The sequence below is a fragment of the Octopus sinensis genome, linkage group LG9 (assembly GCF_006345805.1).
Source record: "Octopus sinensis linkage group LG9, ASM634580v1, whole genome shotgun sequence".
Taxonomy (NCBI): domain Eukaryota; kingdom Metazoa; phylum Mollusca; class Cephalopoda; order Octopoda; family Octopodidae; genus Octopus; species Octopus sinensis.
This window is the reverse complement of record NC_043005.1, coordinates 20,193,129-20,218,936: the sequence shown is the minus strand read 5'-3', so window position 1 is coordinate 20,218,936 and position 25,808 is coordinate 20,193,129. Positions and strand designations below refer to the sequence as shown.

Sequence of the window (25,808 nt, the reverse complement as noted above, 5' to 3'; positions counted from 1 at the left end):
GTTTTTGTAAAGCAACAAAGTCCCCAAACCCTATGGTTGTCAACGTAATAAAACAATAATAAAAAGAATTGATGTACTCCCAGCTTTCATAATAAGAGAATGCCGCAGCTCCTGTGGTTAGAACTATGACTGATAGGTTCATTGCAACCAAAATCAAATTGGTTTGAGATACATCCGCATTCTTCATTTTAAAGCATTTCTTCATCTGCTTTAATAAAAATGTCACGAATGTGTTCAACCGTTCACCGACGCTTTGGAACATTATGATACACAAAGGGATTCCTACAAGAGCGTAAAACATACAGAAAATCTTCCCACCAACTGTTTGAGGAGTACTGTGGCCGTAACCTGCAAAGACAGAAACAAAGATGGAAATAAAAATTTTGATAATGAAAGAAGAATCAACAAATATTAAAAAACGAAATATAATAAATGGAGAAATAGGGATTTCTTCAAATTAAATATGAATAGATAAAAGAGTTGGGATGAAGTAAATGGAATTGTCTTAATTGTGAAGAATCCAAAGGAACTCAGTCACTGTGTGTGTGTGTGTGTGTGTGTGTGTGTGTGTATGTGTGTGTGTGTGCGCATTTATATAAGCTGAAAGTTTCACAATCTGTTACTCCAAAGTTTCATGTTTCTAGTTTTTTGATAGAAGTGACAGTCAGAACAAGGAAACATAAAACATGCAAAAAATATTAAAAAATGTCAAGATTTCATTAGAGGCTGGAAAAAATAAAATCCTGTCTTTTAAAGGCCCTATTGACAACAAAAATTCCATAAAATGTTAATCAGCAAGTTTAATATCCAAGTATTGGAATTTCCAGCACAACTGAAGGATGTTGTAAAATCTATTTTAACAGTAAATAAATACAGGCTATTTTGGACATGCTTACATTTTGAAACTTTAATCCCAAAAGAGGAAGAATGAGTTTTTAACAGGAAAATGTTGTCCAACATTGTTGTTAGGAGTAAATGCCACCGGAGACTAGAAGCTTAATTCATTGCTTGTTTATCATTCTATCATTCTCAAGCTTATGAAAAGCATCTCCAAGTTTTGATTGCCTATTCTATTGAAATCTAACAAAAAACCTTGAATTACATATAATTTGCTTACAGAAAGATTCACTGAACATTTTTGCCCTAATGTCAAATGTTACTGTTTGAAAATAATTTTAAGCTTAAGGCATTTCCACTTTTAGACAATGCTCCTGATCATCCTTCAAATCTTGATTAACTCCAAATCTGTGTACTTGCTGAAGTTGTTTTCATTCCATCAAACACACGTTCATTGCTATTGACCCTATGAATCAGGGAGTTAATTCTGCTTTCACGGTGCATTATCTTAGGAAAACTTTAAGCCAGTTTGATTACAGCAACTAATGATAAACATCAATCTGTCAAAGTATTCTGAAAAAATTACAGCATTATGCATGCAAAAAAAAAAAAAAATATTAAAGATGCTTCATAAGAAGTTAAATCTGCATGTTTGATTGAAGTTTGGAAAAAATTGTAGTTAAGGAAGATCAAAGAATAGAGGTTGAGGCAATCTCGTTCAGCAATAACCTTGCATAAATGATGCAAGATATGAAATTTAAAGTTGATGCAGATGATAGTCAATATTTATTGCATGCTGATGACAAAACTCCCTTCTATGAAGATCTTAAGGGGTTGATAGACCCACAACTGTTTTATTTAGACAGTAAAACATAGACTCTTTACAGATGGTTTTAACACCTGGGGTCTCAGCTAAGATAATTTGTACTTTAGAACCACTTTCAGAAAGTAATCCAAATTTTGAAGACATCTATAGAGTAAAAGAAAGGAGAATATCTGTATTGGTGGTAGATGGTTGGACAGTAGGATATAAAAATAAAAATACAATGGAACATGAAAGGACTTAATACATCTAGAATGTGTATTACATTATGTAGTATGATGTTATGTATATTTCTTAGCTCATCAGTAATAGTTTTAAACATTTCTGATGAGTTAAGAGATTACCAGACTAACAGTCAGACAGACAGACAGACAGAGAGACACACACACACATAGAGCATGTAATGCAACAGAAAGCCCTACTGCTAAAAGTGCCTAAGCCATACTGATTGTCATGTGACCTAAGTACTTTTAGAACTAGGGTCTTCAGTTCTTCTGTGTATGTATTGATTGAACTGTAAAGAAACCTTGTATCAAAGATAAACAAAATGGCTTGAAATCTGCTTTGGATTCAGTAGGATTATCCACTTGTGTATGTATGTGCACACATATATGCGCACGCACACACATATGTATAAACACACACACACACATGTATAAACACACACATATATATATACACACACATATACATACACACATATATACATACATGCACATACCTATGTATACATACACACATACTTACATTCCCACATATACGTACACATTATAGCACATTTATTCAATAAGGCTTAACAATAAAAAAGTAAAAAAAATATTAAAGAAGCAAAATAATATAAAAAAAATACAATGAAAATAGAAAGAAAGAAATGAGCAAATAAGCAACAGATTTTTTTTTATCTGATACACTAATTAGTGTTTCTAATCCGACTAGCTCTAATGAATTAACTAACGAATAAGATTAATAATAACAATCAATAGCATGGACAATTTGACCTTTGTATAACCTTGTTTCAGTCTGTACCCCTTGTCCTATGTGGCTTTCAAATTTATGTAGAAGTTAGTGAACAGCTGCTATCTCTAGCAGTGCAGGATTTAAGACTTGTTGCTGGCCTATCATCATTGTTTTAATGTTCACTTTTCCAAGCTTGGATAGTTCTGATGGAATTCATGTCAACAGATTTTCTCTGACTTAGACCCTCTTCCTGTTGGCATCCCTTGTGTTTCAAAACAAGGTAATACCTGTCACTGGCTGGACATTTTTATGGGAGATTAGAAATGCTTGTATGACAAAAGTGCTATTTGTTTATAACTATTCGATAATGTCAAAACAAGGAGACACAACCTCACCCTATGTCTATCATCATCATCATCATCATTACCATCCTTTAACATCTGTTTTCCATGCTGGCATGGGTTGGATGGTCTGACCAGAGCTAGCAAATTGGAGAGCTGCACCAAACTATTGTTTGATTTGACTTGGTTTCTACGGCAGGATGTCCTTTCTAATGCCACTTATATATATATATATATATATAGACCATCCAGACTGGCCTTGTAAAAAGCACCATTCGATCGTGGCCATTCGCCAGACTCGTCTGGCACCTGTGCCGGTGGCACGTAAAAAGCACCCACTACACTCACGGAGTGGTTCGCATTAGGAAGGGCAACCAGCCATAGAAACATTGCCAGATCAGACTGGGCCTGGTGCAGCCTTCTGGCTTCCCAGACCCCAGTTGAACTGTCCAACCCATGCTAGCATGGAAAGCAGACGCTAAACGATGATGATGATGATTATGATATATTTAAATAACTATATAAATATATATATATATATACACATATATAAATATATATACATATATATAAATATATACATACATATATAAATTTATATACATATATATAAATATATATACATATATATATATATATATATATATATATATATATATATATATATATATATATATATATATATATTTTTTTTTCTTTTTTTCTACACTGTTTTGCTACACTGTTATTGCTAAGAGCCTCTTCTAATATGTGGAATTTGGTGAAGAATGGAATTTGATAACGCTACCCTTATTTGCACTTCTTGCAGTAAGGTAGGTTCATCTGGGACTCTTGATATAAAGAGGTCCAGTTTTGATTTGAAAACACCTACATCCACTTTGTGTAGGTCTCTCAGGCTCTTTGGGAGAATATTAAAAAGCTGTGGGCCCCTAAAACCCTGGCTGTTGCAGTCACTGGTCCTGAAGCACAACGGCATTGCTGGGATCTTTGGCACTGTGCAGTGTCAACCCATTCTGGTAAATGGTGTAGTTGTCAATGCCAAAATTTGGCACATACCTTCCAGGGTCTTCCAGATATATACTACTGCATACCTCTCCTGCCTTCACTCCAGGAAATAAAGTCTTAACTGTTTCAGCTTATCCCAGTAGCTGAACTGTTGCAATGAGACAATTGTCTTTGTGAAGCTTTGCTGGATTGCTTCAAGTTCTGCTGTTAATTTTACACTGTTGGGTCACCATAGCTGGGAGCAGTAATCCAGGCGGCTGAGCACGAATGTTCTCCAGAGGAGTATCATGGTTTTGTTCTCTCTGGTTCTGAATGTTCTCAGGATCCAGCCAGCCAGTCATTTGCATATTGTTGCCATCCTGGTAATGTGCACTTGGAAAGAGGTATCATCACACACACACACGCATAAATAAATTTATATCAGGAGTGGCTGTGTGGTAAGTAGCTTGCTTACCAACCACAAGGTTCTGGGTTCAGTCCCACTGCGGGGCACCTTGGGCAAGTGTCTTCTACTATAGCCACGGGCCGACCAAAGCCTTGTGAGTGGATTTGGTAGATGGAAACTGAAAGAAGCCCGTCGTATATATGTATATATATATATGTGTGTGCGTGTATGTTTGTGTCTGTGTTTGTCCCCCTAGCATTGCTTGGCAACCGATGCTGTTGTGTTTATGTCCCCGTCACTTAGTGGTTCGGCAAAAGAGTCCAATAGAATAAGTACTGGGCTTACAAAGAATAAGTCCCGGGGTCGAGTTGCTCGATTAAAGGTGGTGCTCCAGCATGGCTGCAGTCAAATGACTGAAACAAGTAAAAGAGTAAAGTATAGATATATATATAAATATTATATAAATATATATAAATACATATATATATATATATATATATATATATATATATATATATATAAAATAAATATATATACATAAATAAATATATATATAAATAAATATATATACATAAATAATATATATATACATAAATAAATATATATACATATATATACATATATATCAAATATGTATATGTGCATAAATATAACATATATATATATATGTATATATTATGATAAAATTATTTTAGCATTTACTACCTTGACTTAGTTTCCTTATATATATATATATATATATATATATATATATGTGTGTGTGTGTGTGTGTGTGTGTGTGTGTGTGTGTGTGTGTGTGTGTGGAGGTGCATGGCTTAGTGGTTAGGGTGTCAGCATTATGATCGTAAGATTGTGGTTTCAATTCCTGGACTGGGCAACACATTGTGTTCTTGAGCAAAACGCTTCACTTCACGTTGCTCCAGTCCACTCAGCTGGCAAAAATGAGTTACGCTGCGACCAACTGGTGTCCTGTCTAGCTGGGGAGCACATATGCCATTGAAACTGGGAAACTGGGCCCATGAGCCTGGCTAGGCTTTAAAAGGGCACATTTATTTTATATATATATATATATACCAAAAAGATCAAAGGTCCTTCACTAAGCAATAGGCTCGTAACACCAGTTTCCCTGATTCTGTGTCTTACTTATTCCCTGCCCTGGGGAATGCTTCTCCATTGCAGGATTACTCATTTTTGGCAGCCGAATGAACCAGAGCAATGTGAAATGAAGAATTTGTTCAAGAACACAATGCATTGCCCATTCCATGAATCAAAACTACAATCTTATGATCATAACTGCTCTGTTTCTTTCTCTTTCACATGCACACATTGATGAGATTCATTCAGTTTCCATCTACCAAATTCACTCACAAGGCATGTCTGCTTGGGGTTATAATAAAAAGCACTTGTCCAAAGTTTCATGTAGTAAGAGTGAACCCCAGGCTGTGTGGTTGGAAAGCAAATTTCTTAACCACGCACCCATGCCTGTGCCTATACCATACACGTGCCTAGTCGTCTGATATTCAGAGCAAAGGAAGTTTATTGATTTAATGTTTTACTTCTAGGGTTCCAGCCATCTGTTTCACATTTCATAGATTGTGCTATGATAAATGTAACGAATTTGAGCCAATGAAAGAGCATCTAAAGTATCTCTTTGGCCTGAATAGCAGCCTAATCTTCCTCAAATTACATCGTACCATCTTAAAAAGGGAAGGACATACACATGCACCAAATGGGATGGTCATGGCTGAGATATGCTGGATCAAGGCTTACCTGGGACTAAGCAACAACAACAACAACAACAACAACAACTGTTTATGAGCTAATGAGAGAGCCTATATTGGGTCACTTTGATCTGGAGGAAACCCAATCTCTCCTGCAAGCATAGCAAAATGGATGTTAAAATTGGATCAGGGAGATGGATCTCTCTTATTTAACATATTTACTATCACCGGTTTATCATTTTGCATAAAATCAAGAGGAACAATGATAAACAGGTGATAATAAATATATATATATACATAAATGTATACATATAAATATATGTGTGTGTATATTTTAAATATGTATGTTTTAAATGTACTTACACTCATTTACACGTGTATATATACAATTAATCAATCAGCTTGTTGATTGATTAACAAAACAATTAATCAATTAATCAAACAATTGATAAATTAACTACTTGATCAGTTAACTAGTTGGTTAATAATAATAATAATAATAAATAATAATAATAATAATAATAATAATAATAATAATAATAATAATAATGAAATAAAAGTAGTGCACATATCAATTACTGGTATAATGAACTTCTCAAGATATGTATAACTGTGTGTGTGTGTGTGTATGTGAGTTATATGCATATATATTTACACATACATAATTATGTATGCATGTGTATTTATACATACATGTAAAAATGTATACATATTTGCACATATTTAAGTATACACTTTTACATATATGTGTGTATGTGTATATATATAATAAATGTATACATTTTTTACATAGTATATATATATATGTGTGTGTATGTATCAGTAATGTTTTTCAAACACATTTTTACATGCACACACACACACACACACATATATATATATATACATATACACACACATAACTTTATGCTGAGAAGTTTAACATGTCACGTAATTACAACTCAAAGTGTCTTCATAGAAGTGTGAAGTTGAGATTGGTAAGTACGTGACATACTGAATAATTTCATTTTAAAACACAAATACTCTCTACTGTCTTACACTAGAGTACTCAGTTCTTTTGGTTTCCAATCTATACACATATGCACACACAGACATGCCATTAATACTTATTCTATCGGTCTCTTTTGCCAAACCGCTAAGTTACGGGGACGTAAACACACCAGCATCGGTTGTCAAGCGATGTTGGGGGTCAAACACAGACACACAAACATATACACATACATATATATATATATACGACGGGCCTCTTTCAGTTTCCGTCTACCAAATCCACTCATAAGGCTTTGGTCGGCCCGAGGCTATAGTAGAAGACACTTGCCCATGGTGCCACGCAGTGGGACTGAACCCGGAACCATGTGGTTCGTAAGCAAGCTACTTACCACACGGCCACTCCTGCATTTATTTTCAAAGTTCAAATATTATTGAGGCTAATTTAACCTTCCATCCTTCTGGGTTTCACGTAGGTGCAATGACAAATTCAAGGTATAATCAAGTGATTACATTCACACAATCCCATTTCCCCCCATCATCATCATCATCATTTAATGGATGATGATGATGATGATAATGGGAGAAATGGGATGGTGTGAATGTAATCACTTGATTACACCTTGAATTTGTCATTGCACCTACATATGAAATCAATATCTATCCATATACATAAATACACACCAGCACTATTGATCTTGTTATCCTCACACACATACACAAATATATATATATATATATATATATATATATATATATATATATATGTACACACACACCACACACACATACATACACACACACATATATATCTGTTATTTGCAATACATTAGAAGAAACTACCACTAATATTTGGTAGAAAATCCAATCCACTTTCCCCCCGCCTATTAGTCTTTTCACCTTTAGTGCACAAGAAATCTGCATGGCTGGGGTACCCTGAAAGTACACATGACCTCTGTATTAAGTCACACATTAAAATGAAAGCGTGCCATTTCACCTGTCACAGTTACTATATCTAATAGGTTAAAATTATAATTAAGTTTCTGAAATACCTGTTACATGCATGCATGGCTTTTGTCAGGTTGTTAGTAATGCTACATACCATGAACTATAATATAAAAGAATGTATTCACATTCACTACACATACTTACAAATACACACATATGTGCAATATATGCTCTCTCTCTCTCTCTCTCTATATATATATATATATATATATATTACTCTTTTACTCTTTTACTTGTTTCAATCATTTGACTGCGGCCATGCTGGAGCACCGCCTTTAGTTGAGCAAATCGACCCCAGGACTTATTCTTTGGAAGCCTAGTACTTATTCTATCGGTCTCTTTTGCCGAACTGCTAAGTTACGGGAATGTAAACACACCAACATCGGTTGTCAAGTGATGTTGGGGGGACAAACACAGACACACAAACATATACACACACATATATATATATATATATATACATACATTTATAGGATGGGCTTCTTTCAGTTTCCGTCTACCAAATCCACTCACAAGGCTTTGGTCAACCCAAGGCTTAGTAGAAGACACTTGCCCAAGGTGCCACACAGTGGGAATGAACTTGGAACCATGTGGTTGGTAAGCAAGCTACTTACTACACAGCCACTCCTGCACCTATACATATATATATATATATATATATATATATATATATGTATACCAGAGTAAGCACATAAATGTGAAACAAGATAGAAAAAATAGTACTCGAATACCAGAGATAGAGTAATATGCTTTATTAAAACAAGCAAAAATATCACAAAAACTGTTATTCAGAGTTTCATGTTCCCGTTTGTTGGACAGTTTTGTTTGTATGTATGATGTGTGTGTGTGTGGTGGTTGTATGTGTGTGTGTGATGGGTGTGTGTGGAGGGTATATCAGCTGAAACGTGTTAACAACAAACAAGATGAGGACAACTATCTGTCGAATGTAAATAATGTAAATAGTAATTCCTCATCTCTTGAATATAGAACTGAGGTGTCTTACTGTTGAGCTGGAAAGAGACAGGCTATTGTAGAAGGCAGACTTTGTCAAATGAGAAGGAGTAACAAGTACTAAAAACATATGGGGAATACTTTGTTTCAAATATCTGGAAAGACCCCGAGAAACAGTTGATAGTTTCTGTTTATTAGAAGACCTAATAAGCAGTGGAAGTAGATGGTCAGAAGATATAGGATCCAGAGTGAGAACTGGTTCCTAAGTATTTCCCTCTCAGATTGTAGGATATTTGTATGTGAACTGTGAGATATGTGCATCGAATGCAAAGGACTTCCGAAGACTTGAAAGAATTAAAGCATGCATACTCATAGGCACAGGATTGGCTGTGTGGTAAGTAGCTTGCTTACCAGCTTACCAACCACATGGTTCCAGGTTCAGTCCCACTGTGTGGCACCTTGGGCAGGTGTCTTCTACTATAGGCTCAGGTCAACAAAAGCCTTTTGAGTGGATTTGATAGACAGAAACTGAAAGAAGCCCATCGTGTGTGTGTGTATATATATATATATATATATATATATATATATATATATATATACATACACATATATATATATATGTAAATGTAATATGTGACAATTATTTGGTAGCCATGATAAAATTCCGAGTTTTGGATGTCGGGGTGGAAATCCACGTCGCCATCTCTTCAGTTAACTGGCCATCGGAAAAAAATGCTATGAAAATGACCATTAAACAAAGGGAAATTACTGTGTGATTGACCGTTATTAAAACAAACGAGCTATTTGAATGACCGCTAAGTGAGGGGAGGGAGTAAAAGTAAGGGGGTAAAAATTTTCATAGTATTTGCATAAGAGCGCATGTCCATACCTACACATGTGCGCCCACACACCCACGTACATGCGCTTATAAGTATAAACTGATCCACCCTCACTTGAAACACACTCATTCTCACCCATACCATTCGCCAATATATATATATATATATATATATATATATATGTGTATATATATATATCATCATCATCATCATCATCATCGTTTAACATCCGCTTTCCATGCTAGCATGGGTTGGACGGTTCAACTGGGGTCTGGGGAGCCCGAAGGCTGCACCAGGCCAGTCAGATCTGGCAGTGTTTCTACAGCTGGATGCCCTTCCTAACACCAACCACTCTGAGAGTGTAGTGGGTGATTTTATGTGCCACCGACACAGGTGCCAGACGAGGCTGGCGAACGGCCACGCTCGGATGGTGTTTTTTATGTGCCACCAACACAGGTGCCAGACGAGGCTGGCATATATATATACACACAATCCCACACACACACGCACCCAAAACAGTTCATACACATGTCTATATATGCACATGCACAAGAAAAAACAGGGCTAAGGGTAACAATGCAGAAAATAGAGTAAAGAAGTATTAAAAAATAAGCAATAAGAGTAAAACACGTCTATATATGCACATACCTGTATGCATGCACACACAGACGTCTATATATGTGCATACCCACACACGTCTATATATGCACACACACGCACGCAAAAAAAGTTCATACACACGTCTATATACACACATGCACAATAAAAAACAGGGCTAAAGACAAAATACAGGAAAATGTGTAAAAGATGTATAAAAAATAATGAGTAAAATATGTCTATATATGCACATACACGCATGCACACACACACTCACACATCTACATACGCACATACCTGCGCACGCACACATCCACATGCGTGCACAAGAGATTCCATATACATATCTATATACGCACAGGGAAAATGTAGGGTGGAAGGTAGAATACAGAAAAAATGTGTAAAAATATATGAGCAATAAACCTATGAAACAATATCTCTATAAATATGTAAATATATATGAATAAAAAATATATAAATATATATAAAAATATATAAGAAATATAAGTAAAAAGTATAAAGAGATAAAAAGCTTGTATGTGGACACAATATAGAAAGCAAGTCCTATCTGTAATCTCGGGAGGACCAAAAACACAACAAATATTTAGCCACGTTGGGCATGATCTGAAAAGTTCAGTTCTTGAATTCAGACATGTAGTGGGGTCTAAGCTGCTTTTCCAGATGAGCCATCTTTCCATATCACAAAGACCGCATTTTCCATTGCCATTGGTGTAGGGCTAAGATTGGCTAAGATCTTCCAATGGATGTTGTAACTGACACCTGTTATGCAGTATTTCCCTTGCATTTATTGTAAAATTTATGCATACAAGGGAGCACCTACATATCTACAAGACTTATTAGAATACCTATCAAATACCCTTCATATCACAGTTTGTATAATGAAAATGTTGTATAAAGAGAACACTTCTCATGCAAACAAGGGCACATTTTATCATGGCACCAGCACTAGAAGGTTTTTATTTCCACAAGCTGAGATAGCTATAGGAGTGACTCAAAAGCTTACAGTTTTATTCTTGTGCTTTTGTCAGATTGTAGTGTGTATGCATACTAACACACACACATACACATACGTACATACGTATGTATGTATACAGGTATAAATATATACTTACTTATACATGCGTACATCTTTGTAAACACAGAAATATATACACACATATATACATATGTATATCAGTATTTTAGTGTTCCCTTTTTAATGCCTGTATGAGGCTGATGAGAGTTGTTGAGGCAGATTCTTATGGTTGGATGCCCTTCCTGTCACCAACCCTCACTTATTTCCAAGCAAGGCAATATTTTCTCATAAGCCAGACATGTTTTGATGGAAGAGTGGAAACAAACGACTCTGCTTGTATGTATGAAGGTGATGCTCGTTTACAGCTATTACATGTTAAGACAAGAAGGCACAAACATATACTACGGGTTTCTTTCAATTTCTTTTTACCAGATCTACTCACAAGGCTTTGATCTGCATAGGGTTATAGTGGAAGGCACTTGCCCAAGGTGCCATGCAGTGGGGCTGAACCTGAAATCACATGGTTCAGAAGCAACTTCTAAACCACACAGATATGACACACACACACACACACACACATGCATATCTGTGTGCATGTGAGTGTGTGTGAGAGAGAGAGAAGAGAGGGAGAAAAGGAAGGAGGAGGAGGAGAGACAGGAAGAGAGAGAGGGAGAAAAGGAGCAAGAGAGAAAGGGAGAGAGAGAAAGTTGATAAAAGTAAACTATTAGTTGGGTGTGTTACTAATTACTATAACACCTATCTCTAGTACACAATCTGGAGTACACAATATAATTAAACATCTGTCTGTCTGTCTGTCTGTCTATTCATATGTTTATGTACACTCACACACACACACACACTTATGTATTTCCAGCTAAAGGTGTTACTAATTATCCAATGACGTATGTCTCCAGTGTCTTCTATTGCTGGAATAAACCAGAGAACTTGTCAAGAGTATGGCTAGTGTACACATGTGACGACAATACTGCTCTATATTCCAGATAATTGGAAATTATTGCTTAATGTTATTTTTAGTTATTGTTGTTGTTTAGCCCCAAGCCAGCTCTGATCCCGAAGAGTTATATTGTCAAAGCATTTCAGCCCTCGGCATTCTGTTTTATCAGCATTGAGTATCTAGGATTACATTATCCAACGTCTGCATCCTTTTTTAAAATACATTACCATGGGAATTAAGGAGATTTGGCTGCTGTTTCTAGCATTCTTGAAGCAACAACATAGAGGCTCCCTTCTTGACTTGCATGACAAAAGATAAAGAAATAAACATGAGTTGTTATTTCTTGGAATTTCCATAGCTGCAAAGACAGAGATTTGTTGTGACGTGTATGTTGGATGTCAACTGCAAGTTATTCGTACGTCTTCTCTTTATATTCATTGTTTCTCTTCAACTGGTGTTCGGTATAATTGTCTTTGAAGTGGGAGCATGCATAAGAAGAAGTTAGCAAGAGAGATAGATAGGTGGATAGCATGTGTGTATCTGATGGAGGCAGAGAGGATGAGAGCAAGTGAGAGACAGAAGAGACAAGGAAAAGAAAGAGAGAACAAGAGAAAAAGGAAAAAATGAATGAAAGCAAGAGTATACATATATGTGTGTGTGTGTATTTGAAATCATAGCAGTGGCTGATGCTTGAAATCATAGTCATGGCCAATGCCAATGTCACATAACCAGCACCCATGGTAGTGACATGTAAAAGCACCTGTGCTGGTGACACATACTCTTGGGGTGGTTGGGTACTCAGCTGCAGAAGGGTACCCAGCTGTAGAAGCCATGCTGGATCAGACTGGAACTGGGTACAGCTCTCCAGCTTACTAGTTCCAATCAAACTGTCTAACCCATGCCTGCATGGAAAGCGAATGCTAAATGATGATGATGATGATGAGATGAGAAGGGAAAGACAGAGAGAAAGAGATAGATAGATAGATAGATAGATAGATAGAGAGAGAGAGAGAGAGAGAGAGTTGAGGGGCGGGAAGAGAGGGGAGGAGAGAGAGATGAGGGGCAGGGAGAGAGATGAGGGACGGGGAGAGAGATGAGAGGCAGGGAGAGAGAGATGAGGGGCAGGGAGAGAGAGATGAGGGGCAGGGAGAGACGGAGGGGAGAGAGAGAGATAAATAAGTGAAAGAAAAGAGAGAAAGTGGAAAAAATCACTTGGCAATCTCATTGTCCCAGTCAAAATCTCAACAATATATTTTCCTTCATTGAGAATCACAAGCTTCTTCCACAAAAGCATGTCTTGCAATAATGATGAGGTAACCAACATTTAGGTGACCTTATTGTATATAGCTGATTTAGATATAACTGGACCACTTGGAAGTTGTATGCAGATCTAATGGAGAGAAAAGATTTGACACACGATAAGTAGAATAGATGATTACAACAAAACCAAACAATTAAAACACCACTACCACTGGGCTGTGTTGATATCATGGCTAGAGACCTAAAGAGAAACTAGAGAACAGCATACCCCAGTCTTTTTACTCTTAAGGACCCTTGACATACATTTTATACCTTAGGGAACCTTTATATAAAAATAATTTTATATCTTTATTAATCATTATCTTTCTCTTTCATGAGGTTAAATTTCCTAAGAAATAAAACAAATCATTTAAACTGTCTCTGAACAGTTTGCCAGTGTGTCCATAAAACAACATAAGGTGTCCCCCTGAGTCATTCCTGTACCTTTCACCTTCAATTACTACAACCACCTCTATCTCATCTAACCATCTCCTCTCACTTTCTTATGAAATTTTACCCTCTGTTCCCCCCGATCACTCACTCAGTCCTATCCTCTATATCACCTCATCTATATTCTCCCCCGCTGTGTCTTGCGAGTACGTCCTGAAAAATATCCACCACTATCTCTCCATCTCTAACTTTCTCTCCAAGTCTCCTTCTCCCTTCTCCTTAATTCCCATGTAATGTATTTTAAAAAAAGGATGCAAACATTGGATAATGTAATCCTAGATACACAATGCTGATAAAAAGGAATGCCCAGGGCTGAAACAGCAATAACAACAACTAAAATAACATTATGCAATAATTTTCAATTATGCGGAATAAATAGCAGCATCGTCATCACGTATATACACAAGTCATACTCTTGACAAGTTCTTTGGTTTATTCCAGTAATAGAAGACTCTCTCTGTGTCTCTCTGGGTGGGTAAGAATGTACCTCCTTTAAGGCAAGACACCAGTTTCTGTCTCTGCCACACTCTAACCATTCATCATCTGACACAAGATTAACCTCCTCCAATGTCCCCTTCCCTCTCAAAAATTCCTTGTCTTGCAAGTTACGTTGTGACCCTACTGGTGCTGGTGCCATGTAAAAAGCATCCAGTCCACACTGTGAAGTGGTTGGCATTTGGAAGGGCATCCAGCTGTAAAAACCCCGCCAAAACAGACACAGTAGCCTGGGGTAGTCTTCTCCTTGGCCGGCTCCTGTCAAACTGTCCAATCAATGCATGGCATGGATAGCAGACATTAAACAATGTTGATATTGATGATGATGATAATGATATATGGTATAGATGAATAAGGACAGAAAAAAAAATACTGAAACAAGTGCAATAACAGAAAAGATGAGCTCTACAGACTGCATGTGTGTGTATTCACATTATTTTTCAGCAGAGAATGACTGGAGGGGCAGCAGTGGTGATAAGGTTAATCAAAATAGTTGAAGTAAAGATAGAGGTTGAAGAAGGACAGTAGGGTGGGGGGGGGGTAGAATGGGTCAATAATTAGGAAGTAGATTATTTACAGATATATCCAGATCTTGGATTTAGATTAGAGAAGTAACATATGTTGCCTCACTTACAAAGTTTATTAATCAGCAGCTGCAAGGTCGGTGTATTTCTATACTCCTGATATCATATCAATGAACAGAAGGCATATACACTTACCTTAATCCTTCACCTCTTTGTCTTTTTGGCCTGCAACCTACCCTTGTTTATCTCAACCCCACTTTTCTTATTTCTACATCCTCTTACCTAATCTACTGCCATTCGACTCACTTTGCACAATTTGTACATGTAAAGATGGCTCTAGCCAAATTCACCTCATCTCATGATGTTTACATTTGCTAATTTTATTACAGATACTCATTGTTTATACACCAGCAGCACACTGTTATTTACATCAGCAAATATATATATATATATATATATATTATATTATATATATATCACCGTGACCGACCAGGCTATCAGATGTTGCTACACATCGCTGGTCACAATGCGTCTTGGCTTTGTTTTAGCCTTCGAATGATGCCACCCCGCTGGTTAAGCGAGCAGGCCAACAGAAGAAAGAGTGAGAGAAAGTTGTGGCGAAAGAGTACTGCCGGAGCCTCGTGGAGCTTTAGGTGTTTTTGCTCAATAAACACTCACAACGCCCGGTCTGGGAATCGAAACCGCGATCCTACGACTGCGAGTCCGCTGCCCTTACCACTGGGCCATTGCGCCTCCACACATATATATATATATACACACACTGCTACACCATATAGATTGACAACAGGTACATTATTGATATAGTGCTGGATTCTCCTTAGAGAAGTTATCTCTTATGTCTAGGGAGTCAAGGTGGCACTATGGGAAAAGTGAAATCCAAAGTTTGGAGAAATACATCAATGACTGTGGCAGTAGATGATTACAGAAGCAATCTATTATCTTCAATCATTTGTGACAATCATTTGCCATTGAACCAAACTGTGAAATTCATTAAGAGGGTCATGTCTAACACTAAAGTAAGCCACATACAATTGTCTACAGTTTTTAAATCAGTGTAATGGAAAAACTTTAAGGAGCTATTATCATTGGTAGCAACAAAAGGATTCTCTCTATGAGTGAAGGGAAGATTATGTATTTGCTTACAAAGTGTGATATTGTATGGTAGCGATACATGGGAACTGAATGGAGAAAATATGTGAAGGTTGGAGAGAAATGAGTTGAACTGGATATATAATGTAAGTGTGCAAGAGAAAAGACTGCACAGGTGCAGACATGTGATGTGTATGAAAGATTATAGTTGTGTAAAGAATTATCAGCTAATCCAAATGGAAAGAGCATATGGAAAAGGAAGACATGGGAAAGTGTGGTGAAGGCTGATCTGTAGAAATGAGATGACAAATGACCACAGCAAATAGTGAGACTCTGTGCTGAAGAAGACCCATCTAACCCAAACAAGCACAGAAACACAGAAAAACCCACCAGAGGTGATGATGATGATGATGATGATGGTGATGTACAAATATAAATTAATTTTCAAATTCTAACAAAAACAATCTTTTACATAAATACACACTTAACACAATAACACACACTTTGAGAAAGAGACACTATGAGTATAAAAATAGAGAAAGAATGAAAGAGAGAGAGAGAGAGAGAGAGAGAGAGAAGAGAGAGAGAGAGAGAGAGAGAGAGAGTAAAAGACAATGTGTTAAAAACAGAGAGAAAATAAATGACAAACTTCACAGTTTAGAGAAACAAAGAGAAAGCCAATAAAAAGTAAGTTATAAAAACAATGCGACAAAACAAAGAATATCAACAAATATTAAAACATGAGCTTCTCCCAATTCTACCTCACTACCATTTTGACCAAAATCTATAAAGTATCTGTAAATAGATTAGTATAGGAAATAATACATTTTTTTTTAGTTTTAGTTTTAGCAATAAACATCATTATCATTATCCACACTTTAACATTATCAATACATTTACCATTATCAACGGCATTTGCTTTGTGCTTTTTTCTTCATTATCTGACATCAGTGTTACAGAATTAACTGTCTTAAAATATATATATGACAAACATCTAAGAAATTTATATAGACTATAGAGGTAATCTGAGTTCACTACCTAGTTCGTTGCTTGTTTTCAATTGTAACCATTTTGTTTCTGACTTGTTGCATATATCACTTGCTAATGCATTCAAGAAAAGGCATGAATGCTACAATTTCTTGTATAATATAAACTTTTCTGAAGCTCACAGAATTTACCAACTACATAAAAAATGCATCTTGTTGCTGACCCTGCGAGAAGATGAAGGCAGTTTCTATGTGAATATGTGACTAACTCAACAAAGTAAAACTTCATTCCACAAACTTCTTATTTTATTAAAAAATAGACCATAAGACTAATGAAGCAACTTATTATTAGACCTTCTCAATGAAACATTAATGAACTTTGTACTGCCTCTAAATTAGGGGTCATAAGACCAATGTCAATAAACTTAGTGTAGCAATAAGATTTCTGTCAACTCTCTCCTATCTGTAAAATAGATGACTACACAAGCCAAAGAAGAAGCTTCAATATATTTCAATACATGTCTGTTCAATGTAAAGGTGTGTGGGCTAGTAGTTAAGATGTTGGACTCATGGTTGTACAATTGTGAGTTCAGTTTCCAGACCAAGAGATATGTTGTGCTCTTGAGGAAGACACTTCACTTCCCAATACTTCATTCTGTTCAGTTGTAATAAGAACCAGATGCAGCCCTCTTTCTCTCCAGCTATCACATCCTGAATGCTCCACTGGATCAAGGGTAAGGTGGGGAGCAAGAGGGTGTCCAATTCTGCTTGTGATTACATAAGCAGCCAAAACAATTAGGGAAAACAGTACCTGTTGCTAACTGATGGCTGGCTGTAATCTTTTTTAACTGCTCAATGCAGCATCCAGTATCACATAAGGGCCTCACTCTATTTTAAGAGAGAGAGAAAGAAAGTCTGTGTGCATATGACTGAGAGTGAGTGTGTATGTATGTGAGAATGTGTTTGTGGCGTGAAAATGTGCTTGTGTTGGCAAGAGTGAGTGAGTGTGAAAGAAATGTGTGAGTGTGAGAGAAAGAAAGTGCACGTACAAGAGTGAGAAAGAGAGAGAGAGAGTGTGTAAGAAAATCAGAAGGAAAGGTCATGTATGTGTGTGTGTGAAAGAGAGAGAAAGAAGAGGAATGTAAGAAAAAAGAAAAGAGAAAGAGAGAGGTAATGTGTGTGTGAGAAGGAGAGAGAAAGAGATAGGGAGAGAAAGAGTAAATAATCTCTAACCACCAACCCCTCACCACATGCCATCTCGAAAATGGTGACCACACACTTTTATGTCCAAAACCGAAAGTGAATAGACTTTTATGACAGCCCAATTGCAATCACACATTTCAGACAAAGTAGAGAAACTTATAGAATGTCCTAATATTACTATATCAATCTATTTTCTTTGCCCACTATCCCTGGGAAAGTCAATGGGGTAGAGTCCTCAAACAAATCCTCTATAGGGTCCTATTACAAGCAACTGTTATTACACTTTCTGGTCGGATTCCTGATCGGATTCCCAAAAATGACCAACTGAGATAACAGACATTGTCCATCCAATTCACTCTTGGTCTGCTCCTAGGTGTTCTTACTAGTTGGCTTGACTTGAAGAAATCTGTCATGCAGTTCTTTCCTGTGACACTCTAATCATGGTGTAGATTCGGGACTGAGACCTCGCAGTGTGGAGAAGTATAAAACATAGATTGGAACAAGTGTAGAAGACAGCTCAGAATTATTGAAGCATAGGACAAACTACTCGCATCATTCATTAACCGTTTGGATACTGTATCCTTCAAAAACTTTGATGCATCTTGTAATTACCAACACTACTCTTGATTTGCCTAACATAGGCGCAGGAGTGGCTGTGTTGTAAGTAGCTTGCTAACCAACCACATGGTTCCGGGTTCAGTCCCACTGCATGGCATCTTGGGCAAGTGTCTTCTGCTATAGCCCCAGGCCGACCAATGCCTTGTGAGTGGATTTGGTAGATGGAAACTGAAAGAAGCCTGTCGTATATATGTATATATATATATATATATATGTATGTGTGTGTGTTTGTGTGTCTGTCCTCCTAGCATTGCTTGACAACCGATGCTGGTGTGTTTATGTCCCCGTTACTTAGCGGTTCGGCAAAAGAGACCGATAGAATAAATACTGGGCTTACAAAAGAATAAGTCCCGGGGTCAAGTTGCTCGATTAAAGCGGTGCTCCAGCATGGCCACAGTCAAATGACTGAAACAAGTAAAAGAGTAAAAAAAAAAGAGTATACTCTTTTCCTCTTTATAGCTCTTTTTAGAAACTTTTTCTTGCATGTGTGTTTATCTTGTCTACTCTGCAGCTACCTTTGGTTATTGTTACTGAGTTCTTTTACCAGCTGTTTAGCATTCAGATTACTCTGTCAAATGTAATGCTTATTTATTCTCATTGTTTTCAATAAATCATACATCATCTCGTAGCTTCCACATTTTAATGATCTGATTGCATATTTTCAGAATGACAAGAGTTATTTTTAAAAATGAGGGGCCCAGATCTGGCAGGTTTGAACATAAAACAGGTCGGATATTTGGGCTGGATATGGCTGATTTAAATGCTAAAGGGCTAAACTTACCACTTATTTCCTGTCACCCCTCTTTTACCTTTTTTTGGTAGGTTGTGAGACAATTGCACTTAGAGGAATGTGGTACAAGACTCAGTTTCTGAGAAGCAAAGGCCATTGCAATAGTGGTAGAAAAGGCAGCAGGATAGTCATGGCTAGAATGTCTTTGATCATGGGTTTGCTCTATCAGAGCTGACCTAGAGCTAAACAACAACAACAAAAACTGCTGCCACAGCAAGCACCACCTTCTTATAATCAATGTAGTTAGAGAGGTCAATTCTTTGCAGTTCCTTAATGTTCTGATATATTTTCACAGAAATGCATGTTATAAGCAGTAATTGTTAACATCGGAGAGGCTTTCACTGTTGATATGTCACACTTCACTGCAAGTACTTATGTCTGACTAACCACTTGTTGAAGAACACCAACAACACAGTTCCCCTACATTAACAGTTTCTCTCTCTCTCTGTGCCACACACACACACACACCACACACACACAACCTCATTTTTACATCCCACTGTTCTAATTCTCTCTCTCTTCCACACCACACACACACCTTTCTTTCTCTTTCACACATGCTCTCTCATTCTAACTCCCTTACTCAGTTGCTTCTTTCTCTCTCTCTCTCTCTCTCTCTATATATATATATATATATATATGTGTGTGTGTGTATATATATATATATATGCCTAATCCACCACTGTCCCCCTTTCACACACACATACGCACACTATCTCTCTCTCTATCCTGACTCCTTTTCTCTACATCATTGTCTTCTCCGTACCTCCCCTTTCTCTCTCTTTCACACACACACACACACACACACTCTCTCTCTCTCTCTCTCTCTCTCTCTCTTTTCTCTATTATATTCTCTCTTTCTACTTATCTATGGCTCTATTTCTTTGCCCTACAGAAATATCAGAACAATGCCATCTTGTCTCAAAGAATATTGATCTCTCAGCAGCTCTTTAAAACAAGTGTTCTCAATTGAGAGTAGGAAACAACAACAGCAATAACAAAAACAACAACAGCATCAATAATTATTACTACAATGAAAATAACAACTACAATGATAAGATGAGAATGGAACGACGGCAAATGAAAGAATGAATGAAGAACCATTGATGAGATTTCTAAAACATTGATGCCAATATCAAGTGTGTGTATGCTTATATATATATAATTATAAATAAGTTTACGTGCATGTTTAATAATATATGTTTAGCCTTGTTCTGTAAATAAACCTTGTTGTTCAACCATAATGATCTCTCTTCAGAATGAATTGAAGAACAACTTGACTAGTTTCACCTGGGTATTGCTAGCTCATCAGGTGTGTTTACTTTGAGAGAGTGAGAGAAAAAGAGCAATTTGTATCTGCGAATGAAAAATGCTATGACTAAAAGCACTGATTTTTCTCATTTGCATACCAGTGCATTCGTTGACAATGGAGCATTAATTAAATACTGAGATAATTGTGTGTGTGTGTGTGCATGTATATGTGTGTGCATGTATGCGCATGCGTGTGTGTGTGTGTTGTGTGTTTGTAAGAAGATAAATGTCAATATGAATTTAAAATACGTATCAATCGAGAACTGAAAATGATTAAATTGACTTTAAATCTGCCACAAATTTTGTGGTCTTTTATACCAAAGTCAAAAATTATTCTTGAATTCTTACTATAAATACTCCAATGTTTGTATTTTGATGCTGGTGTGATTATTTTTCTGCAAATCAACGTCTTTGTGTGCTGAAAACAGGCACCAAGATATGAGTTGAAATTGACCTCTTTCAAGAGTTGTGAATTTAATCTAACTTATGCAGGTGTCTCTAATAAATATTCTTAATCTATTGTTGAATGACGATAAAAATGGAAAAAAAAAATGGACGTCGCATATACAGACAGACAGATAGATAATGTTATCTTTAATTTTACAACCATTTATCCATGTTAGTATGTTTTGAACTATGTATAAATGCTGATGATTTCCAATATTAATTCAATTCTGATCTATGATGAAAAACAGCATGTAGTGAATCAGTTATGTTCCTGAAATATATATATCATTATCATCATCATCATTATCATCATCATCATCATTTAATGTCCCTTTTTTCTATGCTGGCATGGGTTGGATGGTTTGACGGAAACTGGTAAGATGGTGAGTTACACCAGGTTACAATCCAATTTGGCATGGTTTCCATGGCTGGATGCCCTTCCTAATGCCAACCACTCCAAGAGATTTGTGAGAGCTTTTCATGTGCCACCGGGACAGGTGTCAGTTACGCAGCGCTGGCATCAACCATGGCTGTGATCTCACTTGGCTTGATAGGTCTTCTCAAGCATGATGTATCGTCAAAGATCTTAATCACTTGGAGGAGGTGACAAGTGATTGAGACCTATATATATATAATATAGTCGAAATTTATAGAAAAACAAAAGATGAAAATAGGTGGTGAACAACAAGCAAATATATTAGTTGATGTAGGAAAAATGCTCAGCAACAATGAAAAAGTCTTTTTACATATTGAGTCTAATCTTCAAACAGAAGGAAATAAGAGGAAATAAAACGAGAGAGAATGAAAAAATGTGGAGAGGGAGAGTTCAGACGGTGTCAAGAATGGCGAATGGTATAGATATATATATATATATATATATATATATATATATACATACATACATTCATGCACCCACATATATACACATACATATGCATGCATCATTAATAGAATCTGTAAAATATTTCATAGAATTTGTAAAAATGTAATGAGCAAAACTAGAGTGTGATGAAGCTGTGTTCTACCTGAAATATAAGTACTCACTTCTCTAGACAAAGATGCACACATATACACAATCACACATACATATGATCACACATACACACAATGTACATTCTGTAACACATGGACACAATCACACACACACTATCATGAATTCACACACATACAAATACAAACAACCATATATAAATACAGTCAAATAAATACACACACACACCCTGCAATGAGTGTGTATGTGTGCAGATTAGCCTTGATTAAGCAAACCTATGATCAAAGGTATTGAAGTCATGAGGACCTCTTCTTTTCTTGGGCATTATGTAAACCAATGAGCACACTGCTTCTCAAAATGATTTGGTCTAATACAAGGGAGATTTGACAGCTGTTTCTAGCTGATTGATTGGCCATATAGAAGCTTCCACATTGGCACAACAGAGATCAAGTCACTCTCATTTTATGACAACAAAACAAATCAGATATGGAACAACTGGAACATAAGTAACATAATAAATATCGTGTGTTCTGGTACTTTCACATAAATGTGTGTTGTATGGGTATTCTGTTGTTGACAGAGATGTATGGTGAGTGTGTCCTGTTGTTTACACAGAAGTATTCTATGTTTTGTTGTTTACACAAACGTGTTGTACATGGTCTATTGTTTATGTAGACATGCAGTGTGTGCAAGTTCTGCCGTTTACATAGATGCATTGTGTGTGTTTTATTTACACAGATATGCACTGTGTATGCTCTGTTGTTCACATAGACATGTATTGTATGCGTTCTCTTGTTAACAAAAGCATGTTGAAGATGTCCTGTTGTTTACAGTGACGTGTGTTGTGTGTGTTCTGTTGTTTACACAGAGGTGTGTATGACAATGACATAGAAAAGATAATGAAAGTAGAAAAGAAATAATGAAAATTAGAAATAGGGAGAGAATGAGAGACTGAAAGAAAGAGGAAATGGACAGGCAGGAAGTGAATAGAGGGAGACAGAATAGGAGATTACTATAATGGACATAGTTAGATAGATAGATAAATAGAGAGAGAGAGAGAGTGTGTGTGTGTGTGTGTGTGTGTGTGTGTGTGTGTTAGTAGTGCTGCTGATCTATGAAAGACTGCTAAATAATTAAGACCTGAGAATGAAATGATAAAACAATAATACAAGACAATCACTCAAAATATTCCTTTGTGATGGTGGTCATAGCTATATTTATTACCTTTGAATCTAGCTCTGTTAGATCAGAGTTGACTTACAATAAAATTTCAGTGAATTAACTCATTGAGGATTTCCCACTCCCACCATTCTTATTTACTTACAATTTGGTCCTGGTTCCCTAAACTTGGTTCCCTAAACTTGGTTCCCTAAACTTGGCAATACACAACTCTGTATATTCTGTCACTGTAGTTTTACTGTAGTGAACTGAGGTGTAGAATGGTAATACAGAGTCATGTGAGGAGGTTAGTGTGTGGTGTGTAGTAGTCAAGGTCAACTGTGTGTGCAGTTGGTAGTGTGATAGCCTGTGTATGTGTGTGGTAAAGCTTACTGAGTGACATGTTGTAGGAGGTGTAGTATGGCAGGACATAAGATGTGCTACACTACAGGATACCATGTAGCATAATAGTCAAGGTATGTTATAGTTTGCGTCAGGTCAGCCCTGATTGACCAGATCTTTTCTCTCAGTTACCATGTGCATTTAATACATCATCTAGGTAGCTTCAGTTATCATTTTTAAAAAATCTAGTATGGTAATGTACTGGCTTTAAAACAGAGGCTGACCAAATTTAGAACTGAAAAAAAATATTTAGTTTGCAAGGGTGGAGATGATAAAGGTACACTGGACTGGGAGAGTAATTGTAGTGTGTCCCTGTTGGACATAATTTGGCAGGCGGGAGGAGATGTGGTCATTAAACTGATGATGGCAATGATGGCTTTGATGGTTTGTAAAGAGGCTAGTAACAATGAAGGTTATGATGCTAGTTTTGATGGTGATGATGATGAAATTGAAAATAATGAGGGTGTGGATAATGATGATAATTATTTTCAAATTTAGGCATTAGCACAGTAATGTTGAAAGGAGGTTGGGGTTAATGAAATATCAACCCTAATATTTGATGGTTTTTAAAAAAATTTATTTCATCTCCTCTAGAGAGATGAAAAGAAAAGTTGATTTTTGCAGGATTTGAACTCAGAATGTAAAGAGTTGTATCACGTTTAGTTTGATGACAATGACATTAATAAGATTTGTATTGATTTACGTAGTGTAAACAAATATAAGAAAAGCCAATATCAGAAAGCAATGAAATTAAACACTGGATGTAAAAAAAATTTTGAATTTTTATTACCAACAACTCACACACATGTATGTGTGTAGGTATTTCAATATATCTACATATATGACTACTACATACCTCTTCATGCATTCCAACACACACATTGATACATACTGACAAATACACACAAACACACAAGCACTGTTACACAAACACTTACACTCACTCACACACATTACAAGCTTTTTGTTTCCAGAATTATCTTGTTTTATTTCTAAAAAACAACAAAACCAAAACCCACAACAAACAAAGTCAGGGAATCTCAAAGTTACCATGCAACCTGCTAGGAATAGCAGCCAAATATCTCTCCAATCATCCAGTCGTTTTTAAATGAGAAGGACAATTAGATAATATAGTCTTCAACAAAGATGGTAAGTTGGCAGTGTTGATAGAATGTTGGATGTAATGCTTCATATATTTGTTGTGACTCACTGGGTTTTAGGTTCATATCCAACTGAAGTCAACATTGTCTTTTATTCTTCAAAGTGGATAAAAAATTTACCAATCCAGGGTGATGGTCAGGTGGAAGTGTTAGGGCATCAAAAAAGATGCCTTGTGGTATCTGCTCCAGCTCTTTGTGTTTAGACAACAACACCAGTGATAACACTAGTGCTAAGCTGTATAGGCCTGAAAGGAGCTATCTTTTCCCTTGAATAACATTGATGACATGGAGAGGAGCGAGTTACATCCCTGGGCAACTTTTAATCTTACAAAAAGCCTTGCCCATGCCTTCACACACAAGAGCAGCAGATAATCAGTCAAAGTCTTATCTCCCTAGTCTTAAAGATTACTAAAGGGAAGGGG

General features: G+C 36.5%; 1 protein-coding gene across 1 annotated transcript in view; it reads right to left on the bottom strand.

Annotated features, from left to right (window-relative positions):
- Positions 1–25,808, bottom strand: part of LOC115215802 (two pore potassium channel protein sup-9-like) — a 254,888-nt gene that overhangs the window by 812 nt on the left and 228,268 nt on the right. Inside the window, exon 2 of the mRNA XM_029785104.2 lies at positions 1–348. This exon is cut by the window's left edge and continues 812 nt beyond it. Coding sequence (XP_029640964.1) covers positions 1–348 — 348 coding nt within the window. The remainder of the gene's footprint in view (positions 349–25,808) is intronic.